General features: G+C 42.5%; 1 protein-coding gene across 2 annotated transcripts in view; it reads left to right on the top strand.

Annotated features, from left to right (window-relative positions):
* The window catches only part of LOC125281391 (focal adhesion kinase 1-like), a 353,460-nt gene that overhangs the window by 304,323 nt on the left and 33,176 nt on the right, over positions 1-15,961 (top strand). For both annotated transcript variants that reach the window (XM_057312786.1, XM_057312787.1), the window contains one exon: positions 10,699-10,925. In XM_057312786.1, coding sequence (XP_057168769.1) covers positions 10,731-10,925 — 195 coding nt within the window. In that variant the 5' untranslated portion in view covers positions 10,699-10,730. The remainder of the gene's footprint in view (positions 1-10,698; positions 10,926-15,961) is intronic.

Here is a 15,961-nt window from a genome sequence, read left to right as displayed (position 1 = left end):
TCTTCCCCTACTGATCATCCTAGTTCTTATGTTCCATAGATGAGAGAAATCATATGATAGTTGTCTTTCGCTGCTTGACTTATTTCAGTTAGCATTATCTCCTCCAGTGCCGTCCATGTTGCAGCAAATGTTGAGAATTCGTTCTTTCTGATAGCTGAGTAATATTCCATTGTATATATGGACCACAACTTCTTAATCCAGTCATCTGTTGAAGGGCATCTCGGCTCCTTCCACGATTTAGCTATTGTGGACATTGCTGCTATGAACATTGGGGTGCATATGGCCCTTCTCTTCACTACGTCTGTATCTTTGGGGTAAACACCCAGTAGTGCAATGGCTGGATCATAGGGTAGCTCAATTTTTAACTTTTTAAGGGACCTCCACACTGTTTTCCAGAGTGGCTGTACCAACTTGCATTCCCACCAACAATGTAGGAGGGATCCCCTTTCTCCACATCCTCTCCAGCAATTGTTGTCTCTTGCCTTGTCTATTTTTGCCATTCTAACTGGCGTAAGGTGGTATCTCAGTGTGGTTTTGATTTGAATTTCCCTGATGGCTAATGATTTTGAACATTTTTTCATGTGTCTGTTAGCCATTTGTATGTCTTCATTGGAAAAGTGTCTATTCATATCTTCTGCCCATTTTTTGATTTGTTTATTTGTTTCTCGTGTATTGAGTTTGAGAAGTTCTTTGTAGATCTTGGATACCAGTCCTTTATCTGTAGTGTCACTTGTAAATATATTCTCCCATTCTGTGGGCTGCCTCTTAGTTTTTTTGACTGTTTCCTTGGCTGTGCAGAAGCTTTTTATCTTGATGAAGTCCCATAAGTTCATTTTATCTTTTGTTTCTCTTGCCTTTGGGGATGTGTCATGAAAAAGGTTGCTTTGGCCGATGTCGTAGAGGTTGCTGCCTGTGCTCCCCTCTAGAATTTTGATGGATTCCTGTCTCACATCGAGGTCTTTCATCCATTTGGAGTTTATTTTTGTGTATGGTGTGAGAGAGTGGTCAAGTTTCATTCTTTTGCATGTAGCTGTCCAATTTTCCCAGCACCATTTATTGAAGAGACTGTCTTTTTCCCACCGGATGTTTTTTCTTGCTTTATCAAAGATTAGTTGCCCAAAGAGCCGAGGGTCCATTTCTGGGTTCTCTGTTCTGTTCCATTGGTCTATGTGTCTGTTTTTGTGCCAGTACCATGCTGTCTTTGTGATCACAGCTTTGTAGTACAGCTCGAAATCCGGCATTGTGATGCCCCCAGCTTTGTTTTTCCTTTTCAACAGTTCCTTGGAGATTTGGGGCCTTTTCTGTTTCTATACAAATTTAAGGACTATTTGTTCCAGTTCTTTGAAAAATGTCCTCGGTATTTTGATCGGGATAGCAGTGAAAGTGTAGATTGTTCTGGGTAGCATGGACATTTTAACTATGTTAATTCTTCCGATCCATGAGCATGGAATATTTTTCCATCTTTTTCTGTCTTCCTCAATGTCTTTCAAGAGTAATTTATAGTTTCTAGAATATAGGCCCTTTACGTCTCTGGTTAAGTTAATTTGAAGGTAACGTATGGTTTTTGGTGCTATTGTAAATGGGATGGATTCCCTCATTTCTCTTTCTTCGGTCTCGTTATTCGTGTATAGAAATGCAACTGATTTCTGAGCATTGATTTTGTATCCCGCCACGTTACTGAATTGCTCTATAACTTCTAATAGTTTGGGAGTGGCTTCTTTTGGGTTTTCCATTTAGAGTATCATGTCATCTGCGAAGAGAGACATTTTGACTTCTTCTTTGCCGATTTGGATACCTTTGATCCCTTTTTGTCGTCTGATTGCTGTTGCAAGGACTTCTAGTACTATGTTGAATAATAGTGGCGAGAGTGGGCATCTTTGTCGTGTTCCTGATCTTAAGGGAAAGGCTTCCAGCTTTTCCCCATTGAGAATGATATTTGCTGTAGGCTTTTCATAGATGGCTTTTATGAGATTGAGAAGTGTACCCTCTATTCCTACACTCTGAAGGGTTTTAATCAGGAAAGGATGCTGTATTTTGTCAAATGCTTTTTCGGCATCAATTGAGAGGATCATATGGTTCCTGAGTCTTTTCTTGTTGATATGATGTATCACGCTGATTGATTTGCGAATATTGAACCACGCTTGCATCCCAGGTATGAATCCCACTTGATCATGATGGAGAATCCTTTTAATGTACTGTTGGATTCTATTAGTAAGTATCTTGTTGAGGATTTTGGCGTCCATATTCATTAGGGAAATCGGTCTGTCATTCTCCGTTTTGAGGGGGTCTTTGCCTGGTTTGGGGATCAAGGTAATATTGGCCTCATAGAATGAGTTTGGTAGCTTTCCTTCTGTTTCTATTTTTTGAAATAGCTTTAGGAGAATAGGTATTATTTCTTCTTTGAATGGTTTGGTAGAATTCCCCAGGAAAACCATCTGGGCCTGGAGTTTTGTTCTTTGGAAGGTTGTTTATCACTGACTCAATTTCTTCATAATTAATTGGCCTGTTTAAGAAATCAATTTCTTCCTGTTTCAATCTTGGTAGTTAATAGGTTTCCAGGAAGGATTCCATCTCTTCCAGATTACTTAGTTTATTGGCATATAGCTGTTGATAAAAATTTCTAATAATCCTTCCAATTTCAATGGTGTTGGTCGTGACCTCTCCTTTTTTCATTCATAATTTTAATAATTTGGGTTCTTTCTCTTTTCTTTTGGATAAGTCTTGCCAGTGGTCTGTCAATTTTATTGATTCTCTCAAAGAACCAGCTTCTAGTCCTGTTGATCTGCTCTCCTGTACTTCTGGTTTCTGATTGATTGATTTCTGCTCTAATTTTGGTCAACTGCTTCCTCGTGAGTGGATTAGGCCTGTCCCTCTGTTGCTGTTCCAGCTTCTTGAGGTGAGAATATAAAAGCTGCATTTTAGATTTTTCTATTCTTTTGAGTGAGGCTTGGATGGCTATGTATTTTCCCCTTAGGACTGCCTTTGCAGTATCCCATAGGTTTTGGACCATTGTGTTTTCATTCTCGTTCGTCTCCATAAATTGTTTAAGTTGATTTTTGATTTCCTGGTTTATCGAGTCATTCCTGTGCAGGACGGTTCTTAGTCTCCAAGTGTTTGAGTTTCTTCCAAATTTTTCCTCTGGTTGAGTTCCAATCAGAGCGTTGTGGTCTGAGAATATGCAGGGGATAATTTCAATCTTTTGGTATCGGTTGAGACCTGTTTTGTGTCCCAGAACATGGTGTATTCTTGAGAATGTTCCATGGGCATTAGAATAGAATGAGTATTCTTTGGTTCTGGGGTGTAGTGTTCTATGTATATCTATGAGGTCCAACTCGTCGAGTATGGCATTCAAAGCCTTTGATTCTTTGCTTAGTTTTTGCCGGGGTGTTCTATTTCTGATAGTGGAGTGTTGAGGTCCCCTACTATTAATGTATTTTTATCTGTATGTCTCTTTATTCTGGTTAAGAGTTGGCTTGTGTATCTTGCTGCTCCCCTGTTGGGGGCATATATATTTATAATTGTCATATCCACTTGTTGAATACTTCCTTTAAGAATAATATAGTGCCCTTCTGCATCTCTAACTATAGTCTCTCGTTTAAAATCCAGTCTATCTGATATGAGAATTGCTACCCCAGCTTTCTTTTGAGGTCCATTTGCGTGAAAGATGGTACTCCATCCCCTTACTCTCAGTCTGAATGCATCTTTGGGTTTCAAATGAGTCTCTTGTAGACAGCAAATGGATGGGTCATTTCTTTTTATCCAATCTGCAACCCTGTGGTGTTTTATGGGAGTGTTTAAACCATTTGATTGGCTCTAAGAACTGAGAGATATGATTTTAATGATGCCATGTTGCCAGTAAAGTCTTTGTTTGTATTGGCTGTGACTTTCTGTTCTGTATCACTCTTGGGGCCTTTTTACCTTTATAGAACCCCCCTTAATATCTCCTGTAGGGCTGGTTTCGTGGTTATGAAATTGGTTAATGACTGGCGATTCTGAAATGTCTTTATTTCTCCATCAATTCTGAATGACAGCCTTGCTGGATAAAGGATTCTTGGCTGCATGTTTTTCTCTGAAAGAGCTTTAAAAATGCCCCCCCAACCCTTTTTCTCATTCCAGGTCTGTGTAGACAGGTCTGACGTAATTCTGATGCCTTTGCCTTGGTACGTGAGAAATTTCTTTGCCCTGGCCGCTTTCAATACTGTATCCTTGGATCTAATATTTGCGAAATGCACTATGACGTGACGTGGCGTAGGTTTGTCGTGGTTGAGCTTGAGAGGGGTCCTCTCTGCCTCTTGGACACGAATGTTTGTTTCCCTTGCTAGATTAGGGGAGTTTTCAGCTACAGTTTGTTCAAATATCTCTTCTAGACCTCTGTTTTTCTCCACCCCCTCGGGGATGCTGATGATTCTGACATTGGATCATTTCATTGAGTCAGTAATCTCCCATAACGTACATTCGTAAATAAATAAAATCTTTAAAACATAAATACATAAACAAACACAAGTAGGTTATGATGACTTAACTGCTATGACTTAACTACACTTGTCACATTAACTTTAGATTTAAAACATGTTCATCTTAACAACACTTTGTTAATGTGGGTTTTACAAATAACATGTTTAAATTGGCTGAATTAAGTAAGACTGTATGTAACTCAGCACAGTTGTATTCTTTATATTTTGCCATTCCTCATTTCCTTAGGAATTTTTTTAAGTCTCCAGAAATTATTCACCAATTACTTTCAAGGTCTCGGTGTTAGCAGTCTTAGAAATTAATTTATAGTTGATATTAAAGACTAATGTTGAATATTTTCATGAGATATATAGCATTAAAATTTTTATAGTGATATCTCAAGTAAAGTAAATGATTTACATAGTTTGCCATATTATCCGAAATCCAAAAAACAGTCTGTGTAATGAAGATATTCGTTGAATTGTTATGCCGGCAGTCCATGCTTTGCATGGTTCCAGTATGTACGAATATCAATTTCTGTGGCTTAAATAATGCCCGTCCTCAACAGAATGGTTCCGTTTTAGTTAACACATGTATCACCTGTGGGCAATTGCATCAAGTACAGACTCGGTCTGCAGATCACTACAGAAGCAACAGATGTGAAGTGTGACCAGCAGCCGGTCACGGTAGCTCTTTCCCAGTCTGCTGCTGACTGGCCACCCTGCGTCTGTTACTCAGTTTATACACAGACAGCAAATGTGTAGTCGTGGTGCCTTCTTGTTTGCCAGGGATAAACCCCTGTGACATTTTACAAAAATGGATCATCACAGGAGGGAATTGGACAACAAAGATGAGTTGCAGCGTTGAAGCAGGAAATGGTAACACTGGAAGTGAAATTGACCGGGCCGAGGTCCTGTGAAGCTGGTGACCGTGGAGCGGGAGCAGCCGAGCCCTCGGCTTGCATGAAGCCGCCCCAGGAACCAGCGGACTTAGTTGCGTTACTCTGGCCAGTGGACCCAGCAGTTATTTCAGCTCTTAAAGCCGGTGTGTGGAGTTTGGGCAGGCTCTGCGTGCTACAGCTGGAGGTGATGCGGACGCAGAAATCCCAGCAGTGCGGCGGGAAGTAACGGAGAGTGTAAGTGTGTGGTGTGCGGTGCGGCAGAAGCTTCCTGCGCCGTGCGGGTCACCGTGCAGCGTTCTGACTGAGACGGTCACAGAAGCAGATAGCTGACTGTAGGAATGTTGACTTTGCTGTGGAGCCAGACTTTCTAGTTGTGTGGTCAGAGGAGCTTTGCAAATAAAGGTGAACTTATTGACAAGTGAGGAAGAGAGTTGTGACAAAAAAGAGGATGTTCTGGAGGAGGAGACGTGGCAAGAAAGTTCGCAGCAGAGGCGCTTTCGGAGGTGGCTTATGACACTGAATGTACGAGGCTATAATGATGGAGGCTGACCCAAAACTTAGAAAGGAGCATGACAGTTTGCCAAGGCATTGGAAAGATACTTACTCCGTGTCTTTAGTCATAGAGCGAGGGGAAGAAGAAGGCAAGTGCTGTTCAAACCACTTTTGTCAAGTCATCGTAGGCCCCACACTCCTGTGCAAAGCGAGAACCACCCGTGCTTCCTTTAGTTGGGATCCATGCGATATTAGTTATCTTTGCTGATAACAAGTCATCCCAACACTTAGTGGCTTAAAATGACAAGAATTATTTTGTTCCAATCTGTTGTCTGGACAGGGCTCCGCAGGGACAGCTGTTTCCATGTGGCGGGAGCTCAGGAGGCACAGCGGGCAGCCAGAGGGCCCACTCGGAGGCTGGCTCTGCCACGGGCCTCGGAACTCGATGCTGCCTGTCAGCGGGCAGCTCAGCTCAGGCTTTGGTTCTTGGAGCTCAGTTCTCGGGCTTCTTGCGCTTCTGGGTAGCATGTGGTTGGGTTTCATGAGCGAGCAGCCCAAGAGAACCAAGGGAACCTAGTTTGCCTCTTAATACCTGGCGCGGGATGTTTCTTAGGTGCGTCAGGAGCCCCCCCAGATGTGAGGGGAAGGAACGTGGCCTCCACCTGTGGAAGAGAGAGGCAGAGTCACACTGGAGCAGGAGGCACTTTCACAGCGACTTTTGGAAAATACAGGCGGTCACGTATTGATATAACATTAAATATTTAAGTAACGTTAGCTCTTTGTTAAGTAAAATCAATATAGGAAATTTAGTGTATTCAGATTAGACTCTTGATGAGAAGAGAAACCCGAATCTTGTGTGAAAGAACAACATTTGGGAGAGGAAGGTTTTTACAGCAGTCTAGTTTGTTTAAGGATTTCCTGTAACTAGGGTCATCACCAACTTCTTAAAAACTCTCCAAACTTGTTTATGTCTGATGTTTTTAAAATTGAGCTGTAACAGTTTGCATTCTTTGCTCCTTCTCTCATGTTCTGGCAGACATCTCAAGTTTTATTAAAGGGCTGGCATATTTCAAGGAGAATCAGTTTGCTGTCTTGGTGGGATCTTGGGGTGTTATAGTGAATATCAGCTAGGGAACTCTGGGAGTTTTTTGCTTCCTCTCTTGCATCTGTGCTATTTTATGGAGTATTTATATCAGACTGTGGGGTGAGGCCCAGCTTGAACTCCAGGTTTTGTCAGCACCTTGTTTCCTCACACCCTGACTTGGGACTGCCCTACTTCTTTCAAGAGCAGAAAAGGTGTCTATCTTCTGTGTTCAAGGGAGAGCGGAGGCTCCGATAGTCAGCAGCGAGATTAGCATTCCGTTTTAGGAAGCCCTGCCCTGCACCCCCCTCCCCCACCCTCCCCGCAGTGCTGCCTGGGGCAGTGTGCTGAGTGTCAGAGCTCTGATGCCTGAGCAGGTCTCAACTATGGAATGAGAAGTCCCAAGCGAGGCTTTTTGCTACACTTCCCCATTATCAGCATCCCCCAGCAGAGTGGTACATCTGTTATAACTGGTGAACCTACATGGACCCATCAGTTATCGCCGAAGTCCACGGTTTACTGTAGGGTCACTCTTGTGGTGTACGTTCTGCGGGTTTGCACAGATATATAATGACATGTATCCTCATTATACTGTCCTACATAATCTTTTTGCTGCCTGAAAAGTCCTTTTTGCTCCACTTTTTCATCCTTGCCCCCCCCCAAACTCTGCATCCACTGAAATTTTTACTGTCTCTGTGGGTTTGCCATTCCTAGAATGTCATATATTTGGAATCATATAATGTGATCGGCTTCTCTCACTTAGTAATACGCATTGAAGTTTCCTCCAAGTCTTTTCATGGTTTGGTAGCTCATTGCTTTTTAGCACTAAATATTCCATTGCCTGGATAGACCACAGTGTTTTTTTTCCTTTCACCTGCTGTAGGGTGTCTTGGTGGCTCCCGTGCTCTGACAGTGTGACGAAGACTGCTGCAAACAGAGACCTCTGTCTGAGTGTTTATCCACCCTTGCCTTCCTCTGACGGGTCCCTCTTGGTCATGATACATTATGAAATATTGCGTGATGACATTTGCTGATCTTTTTTTTTTTTTTAAAGATTATTGCACCTGTGTTTGTAAGAAAGATTGATTCGTACCCTTTCTCATATTGTCCTTGACTGGTTTTGTGTCAGTGTTTTGCTGGTTTCATAAGATAAGTTGGGAAATGTTCCCTTTTTGTTCAGTGGAAGAATTTCTGTAAGATTAATATTATCCTTCCTTAAATTATTGGAAGAATTCAGATATTCCTTTGTGGGAAGAATTTTAATTGCAGATTGACCATTTTTAACGGAATAGGTCTATTTAAATGGGCTTTATATTTATGGTTTTGGTTTCGTACAGCAGCAGTTTCTAATGGCTTGGGCTTAAGTTGTACTTTGTAAAGAATTGTGTATGCCCCATCTCAGGGTACCTGGGTGGCTCCGTCGGTTAGGTGTCCGCCTTCGGCTTTGGTCATGATCCCAGGGTCCTGAGATCAAGCCCCAAGCTAGGCTTCCTGCTCACTGGGGTGCCTCCTCCTCCTTCTCCCTCTCCCTCTGCCCCTCTGCCAGCTTTTGTGCTCTTTCTCTGTTAAATAAATAAATAAAATCTTTTAAAAAAGAATTGTGTATGCATCTCAACTTTTATGTTCATTGACATAGTTCATGATATTCTTAATAATATCTGATATTCTATCATTACTTCCTATTATTAACATTCTGTTATCTGTTCTGCTTCATTCTTGCTGTCATTAGTTTTCGCCTTATCTTTTTTTTCCTTGATTAGTCTTGCTAGAGGTTTATCAGTTGCATTATTCTTGTTAAAAAAAAAAAAAAAAAACCAAACCTTGATTTTGTTCAACTTCCAAATTGTACTGTGAAATATGGATATTTAGATGATTAATTTCCAATCTTCATTTCTAATACATGCATTTAAGAGTATTGATCTTAGGGACGCCAGGCTGACTCAGTAGGTGGAACGTGCAACACTTGATCTCAGGGTTGTAAGTTCAAGCCCCAGGCTGGGTGTAGAGATGACTTAAAAATGAAGTCTTTAAAAAAAATAATAAAAGCGTAGATTTTATTCTAATGACAGCTCTGTCTGCATGTAGTATTGATCTTTCTTTTTAATTGTATTGTTGAATTGAGAATACTTTGAGTTTCTTTTTGGCTAATGGGTTACTTGAAATATGTTGCTTAATTTCCAAACGGTGATTTTTTTCCAGACAGTTGGTGATTTTTTAATTATTTTGTTGTTGTCCAGCTTTAATGCTAGAGACAGAATATACTTTTAATAATTTTAGTCCTTTGATATTTATTGAATCTTGCTCTTTCACCCGCCACGTGGTCAGTTTTAGTGACTGCCTCCTGTGCGTAGTTAGTGGGTACTTCTCTTGCGGAGGTGAATTGCGCTTGGGTGTAGTGCTTTCTGTTGGTTAGGTTGAGTTTGTCTGTCATGCTGTTCCCGTTTTGTCTGCTGGGCCCAGGTGGACTCCTAGTCTCTTCTGCCTGTCTTCAGCTTCACTGAGCTTCTAATGGCTCCCGTTGGGCTTGGTTTCAGGATTGGTAACTATCTTAAAGGGACAACTAGCGGAGTGTGTGGCTCAGTTCTCCAGCCTGTCCTGCTCACCAGAGTCCTAGGGTCCCCATGCTCATAACTTGGTCTCTCACTGCCAAAAGCTCAGCTGGTTTCTCTCTCATTGGTGGCTTTTTCTTGGATCTTCAGGCTCTTGAAGGCCCAGAATTGGCAAATGCCCTTTGGGAAGAGGCAGCTGTTGTTCAGTGTCTCTTCATGTCTCCACCTATGTCCCCTGCTGTCCTGGTTGCCTCACAATATCTTGGACTCCAAACGTTGGTCTGGTTTTTTTTTTTTCTCTTTTTTTTAAAGATATTATATATTTATTCGACAGAGACAGAGACAGCCAGCGAGAGAGGGAACACAAGCAGGGGGAGTGGGAGAGGAAGAAGCAGGCTCATAGCAGAAGAGCCTGATGTCAGGCTCGATCCCACAACGCCGGGATCACGCCCTGAGCCGAAGGCAGACGCTTAGCCGCTGTGCCACCCAGGCGCCCCGTTGGTCTGGTTTTTAACCTGACTTTTCTCAGTGGGAGTGTTCATGTTGGCCAAGCTATTGCCCCACATTCAAATGGAAGTCTTCCTATCACACCGACAGACCAGACAGTGGTTGGTTTGTGCTTTCTGGTTTCGTTTTATTTTCAGTTGTGACTTGTCTGACTCTCCTGCTGAGGGACTGGATAAGTGGGAGGACTTGGTTTTAACTCTGGGGTTTTTGTCACCAGTGCCTCGTATGTGTCATGACCACTCATTGCATTTTTATTGTATGAAGAAAGAACTTGCATCTCATGTATAGGTTTTCAGAAGTAGTCAGCAAAATTAACATATTTGGCTTTCCTGGGAGGTTTTCCCACAGATTTAAAGGCTGTGATTTTAAAAGGGTGGACGGTGAGGTGACATTGTTCATAGATAACATGGTGAATGTTTGACAGAGCTAAAATAGGACTCCTGGTCTTTTAATTTGTTAAGAAAATTTAACAAATATTTGTTATGCTATTGTGAATTCGGTAGTGCTCTGGGTGCAGGAGAGTACAGCGATTATCTTGGTCAGTCAGGTCTCTGCTCTCCCGATGCTCACCTTCTGCATATGACATGACCATAGGGGAAGAACATAGAGCAGTGTTGTTAATATAAGGATCAGTATATCATGTTTTAATAGATTTTAACCACATTTTAATAGATTTCAAATATGGTACACTGACAGCTTTTTTTCCCCCCTTCTAGAGTATGACAGATACATAGCATCTAGCAAAATAATGGCAGCTGCTTACCTTGACCCAAACTTGAATCACACACCAAATTCGAGTACCACAACTCACCTGGGTACCGGAGTGGAATGTTCCCCTGGGGCAATGGAGCGAGTGTTGAAGGTCTTTCATTATTTTGAAAACAGCAGTGAGCCAGCTGCTTGGGCCAGTATGATCAGGCATGGAGATGCTACCGATGTCAGGGTAAGTGCATTTTCCTGGGAGAGACCCTTCATGGACATTAAAGTTACATGGGCCTAGGTTAATGGCACACACCAAAAAAGATAAAAATTTTTATTCCCATATTACAGTGATGTTAACTTTTTCTTTATATTATTTATTCACTTAATATGTGACTGACAGAATTTTAATTGTAACATATCTTAGGAAAATAATAACTGAATCATGTTATTCATATAATGCTATTGATGTTTTTCTCTCTTTTTTTTTTTTTTTAACATTTTAGGACATAAGAGAACAAAGCAATTAAAACAACCTCTAATACTTAGGAAATAAATTATTTTCTATAAAGTGAATTTTGAAGGTATCTGCATGACTCCAGATAGGATAGGTTCTTCAAAAACTGATTGGTTCCACACACCAGACATTTGTCAAGGTTCTGGGGATATAAAGGGTCCCTGCTCATACAGCTTACTGTCTACTGTGGTGGGGAGGAGACACCCATGGCCTTAGTTGCAGTGCAGAGTGTGCTTCCCAAGGCAATCCTGGTGGCGAGGTTGCCTGTGTGAGTAATGTTGAGTGTGGGTGGTAGCCTGTGGGCGGTCAGTGAGCATCGTGGCCAAGAGAGGTGAGAGGCGCTTCGTGGGCCAAGATTGCTGAGAGTGGGGGGTGAGAGGGTAGCGGTGTGGTTTCAGACAACTGAGTTCAGGACGCCAGTTTTCAGCAGGTGTTTACTTTGGCCAGGTGTTACAGAGAAACTGCTCCTTCCTTCCCTCTGCCTACTCCGTGTTCTTCTCTAAGGAGGACAGTGTCCAATGCCAGGATGAACAGATACATCTTTTTTCCCCCCTTTCTTTTTATACTAATGAAGCTATTTAATCTGCTGCTCTTAAACTTATATGCCTTAAGTACTTTTAAGCAAATTAAAGGGATTGACAGAATTTAGATTGAAGGGCACAGTATTACATTGAAGTTCTATGTAATTTCCATTACCTCTATAATATTGCAGTACTCACTGTTCAGGTGGATTAATTATTCAAAGGTGAATAATTCATTCAGGGTTTAAATATGTACTAACATCTACTTGTGGTATAATTGAAATATAGTAGTCTCTTGTTTTAAAAAGCTTCAACTTTTTATGAAGCTCGATAGCTTTTTCTAGCTTTCCCATAGTTTTATTTTATATTTAATTTTATAAACAGAGTCACTTGGTAGAAAGGCCAGCAGCCAGTGTTCTACCTTAATGTTAATTGGAAGATTCATATTGGAGAGAAACCTTGCAAATGTAGAGCTTATGGGAAGGCTCTTAGTATATGTTCTAGTCTTTGTGAATTTCAGTTACAGTGAATGAGGAAGTCTCTTAAAGCACTGCATCAGCCTTAATAAACTTCCGAGTATTTGTACAGGAGGGGAGCCCTTTCAGAGATGTGAATTTGACAAGACATTTAGCAAACATTCAAGATTGATTATAACTGAAAATGCACCGTGGAAAGGCTCCACGACAAAGGTGTTTTGGTATCAAATTTACTATACACAAGAGGATCCATATCAAGGAGAAAACCAATGATCCCTGGGCACATGTCAAGCCTTTAGCCAATGTTACAAACTTACCAGATGAAAACGTTTATATTGTGAAGAAGAACTTAAACCAGATTCACATTCCTAAGTTATGAGAACATATTCGTCGGACCTTTATGAAGATCAATATGAGCAAATCCATGTGACTGAGAACCAGGTGGTTTTACTTCATAGTAATTGATAAATGTTTGAAATTAAATAGGTCCCATCAGTTGATGATTTCACCTTGAGGCAAAGAACTCTGAGTTGGCATTGGTTCACCACAGCTTTTCCTGTGATGGAAGGTGGGCGTTATTCATCACTCATGTTCATTTAATGCTATAACATTTGAAAATGCAGTAGTTTAATTCTAAAGTAATGGATTTGCACAACTGAACAGAATAGTACTGAAGCACATGTCCATGCAGTCTTTCTCCCCAAGAAGCACCACACAAGGAACACTACAGATAAAGGAACCGGCATATATCATTAGGGGTACAGTGGAAGGAACGTGGCTGCGTTTGAGGCCCAGTGACCTCCGGCAGAAATGGGTGCGGGGCTGAGTTCAGATTGGAAGCATAGGCACTTGGTAGAAAGCAACAGACCATTTAATAATGGTAGCAAAGAGGAAGCCAGGCCACCCAGTTTCTGAAAAGAGATAGCTTACTGTTATCCAAAGTAACCGAATATTAGAAAACAACCCAAAGGAGCTGAATAATTCGATTCAGACCCCACCCTGCTGCACTGCCTGCTCTGGGCACTGTGTGCAGCAGGTGGACACCCGGGCGTAGCCAGTCTTAGCCGATGTCTTGTAAGTGTAAAAATACAAGGTTTTGAAGACTTAGTGTGAAAAAAGAAGGTAAAATATCTTATTAATAACCTGTTTTGATTGCCTGTTGAAAAGATCATGTTCTTGACATATAGTAGGTTAAATGGAATATGTTATTAAAATGGAATTCACCCATTTCTATTTATTTATTTTTAGAAATTTTAAAGGAACATGTACAGCTTGCATTTTCATTTCTGCTAGACAGTTGTGCTCAGTAGAAAGTAATTTGCTTGACTCAAGAACCAGCACCTTTGGAGGCGTTGAGAAAATATCTGGATTCTTGTTGTAATTCATTATAGAGGTTTTATTTCTCATGCTGCAGTTAGTAATTTTACTCCTTTTACAGATATGTGCTACTTTATTTTAATTAATTTAAATGGTTGTTGAAAGGATTCCTAGGACTCCACCATTTATAGGCAAAGCGTACAAAGCAGTGTCTCAGGTGCAGGCCTCATGGCCTCGGACACTCGGAGGCCATCCCTGGCCCACGTGGCCACCTGTGTAGGAGGAGGCCCAGCACCTTCTTCGGGGGGGGGGGGTTTCTGTGAGATGGGCACGTAAGCACGTTCTGTCTACGTCATCTGCCTCAACCTGGCTGGTGTGGCTGCCCAGATGCGACCAAAATCAGGTGCGAGTCATAACGCCGGTCATGATTCCTGCCAAGTGCTGGCAGACTGGCGCATCCTGCCCCTAAATAAGCAGCAGCCCATGGGGGCAGACATCACCTACCTCGGCCATAGCGTTGGCCCCGGGTCAGTAGCAAGGCCCAGGCAGCTCCAGAGCTCAGATTGGGGTTAACTCATGCCGGACTATATTGAATAAGAATGGTCATCTAGAAACATTGTAGTGGTACTTCAGAATAATAAGGGTGTATAGAAAATTCCAGATTCTACCAGAGGAATCCCCTACTTGGGAAACAGAATGACATTTACATCAAACTTTTCATCAGCAATGCTGGATGCAGGACAACACTGGAACAGCATCTTCTCAGGGCTCAGGAAAGTGAGTTGTACCGCAGAAGTCTTCCAGACAGACTACCAATCATGAAGACTGGGAATGAAGGTGTCTTTAGAGAAATAAGGGTGTAGAACGTTAATCCCACAGGCTGTCTTTAAGAAAACAGGAGACATAATAGAACAGATCCGTGAACCCAGAAAGAAGTGCTGTAGGGATGCAGGCGGCCACAGGTCACCACCGTGCTGTGGTCTCCGTGCAGCCCCCGTGCACCTCTCCTCCATCTTCTTGGTCTCTTCAAGCTGTGACCACCATTTAATCCAGCTCTGCCTTTTCCACACCTGCCCTCATTCTGACTGGTCTCCCTCTGAACTTGGGACCTGTGTGCCGCCCAGCTGCATCTGCCCCTCTCCTCCGTCTCTACGCTTCTGACTCTGAAAGGACTGTGTGTCAGTCTGAGGGCTTCCCTTCTTTCAGACACTTAGAATCATCTGTTGCTCCTCCTTTGCTTACGCCCTACACCCAGTACGTTAGCCGGTCCTGCCACACGGTCCCCAGATGCACCTAGAATCCACCCACTTCATCTGACCCCTACTGCGACACCTTCTTCGAGCCACATGGTCTCCTGACATCCCGCTGTCCCCCTGGAACCCCTGAGTCTGTTCACAGCCCAGCAGCCAGGTGACCCTATGAAAATGAAAGCCAGAGCGTGTCACTCCTCAACTCAGAACCTTCCTGTGGCTTCCTGTCTCATGTAGGGTGAACGTTCAGGTCCTTCAGAAGCCCCTGACTCTCCTCTCCCTGTCGCGCCCCATGACCTTCTCTCCTCCAGCTCGCTCCCTTTGACTTTCAGCTTCCTGCGCCGTTTCTCTAACATGCCAGTCTTGTAATCAGTCATTTGCTCAAAACCTCCAGCAACTCCCCATTTCTCTCAGAGGAAAGCCAGATTCCTTCAGCAGCCTACGAGGACCTACAGGATCTGGCTCTTTGTGGCCTGTTCTTATTTCCAGTGACTGCCCTCGTTCCCTCGGCCTCTCAGCCCCAGAGAGCTCCCTCTCTGCCACCTTTTCTATTGCCCATCACCCCATTTTGATGATGATTTGTCCTTGCTGAGATTGTCTTGTTTCTTGATTTGTTTGCTCTTTTATTCTCTGCTTTCTTCCCCTAGACCGTAAGCTCTGTGACAGCAGGGGCCTTTCTGCCTCCTGGTATTGTCCCCGGCATCTTCAGCAGGGCCTAGCAGGCACACAGACTGGTGCTTGACAGAGCCCCATTTTAGTAACTACACGAATCCTAGATGAAATGGAGTACTTCTGATAGAAATGTAAATTAGGAACATTGGTTGCAGAAGTAGAAAGTAGTAGACTGATGACCGTAAAAGAAATTGAATTGATAATCAGAGATTATACCTATTGAAAACCATACCTGTCCTTACTGATAACTTCTGTCAGACCTTCATTCCTACCTTGTTACTATTTTCCTTAAATCACAGGGTCTAGAATAATCCATTTTATACCCAGACACCAAATCTGGGCAAGTACCATATAATGCTGCTAAAGATTAAGTTGCAGTTGAGTTGTTGGACAATATTCTTGTCACCTTCAAAGTTATCTTCAAGTTTATTAACAGGCCCAGTGCCCTTTCCTGACTACGTAGTACACTGCGAGGTTTCAGTGCTCGTCGTGAGCCTCTAGAGGAAGGTGATGTAATTACCTGAACC

Source organism: Ursus arctos, unplaced genomic scaffold, assembly GCF_023065955.2.
Source record: "Ursus arctos isolate Adak ecotype North America unplaced genomic scaffold, UrsArc2.0 scaffold_16, whole genome shotgun sequence".
NCBI lineage: Eukaryota > Metazoa > Chordata > Mammalia > Carnivora > Ursidae > Ursus > Ursus arctos.
The sequence above is the reverse complement of the archived record's forward strand: the minus strand, read 5'-3'. Positions and strand labels throughout refer to the sequence as shown.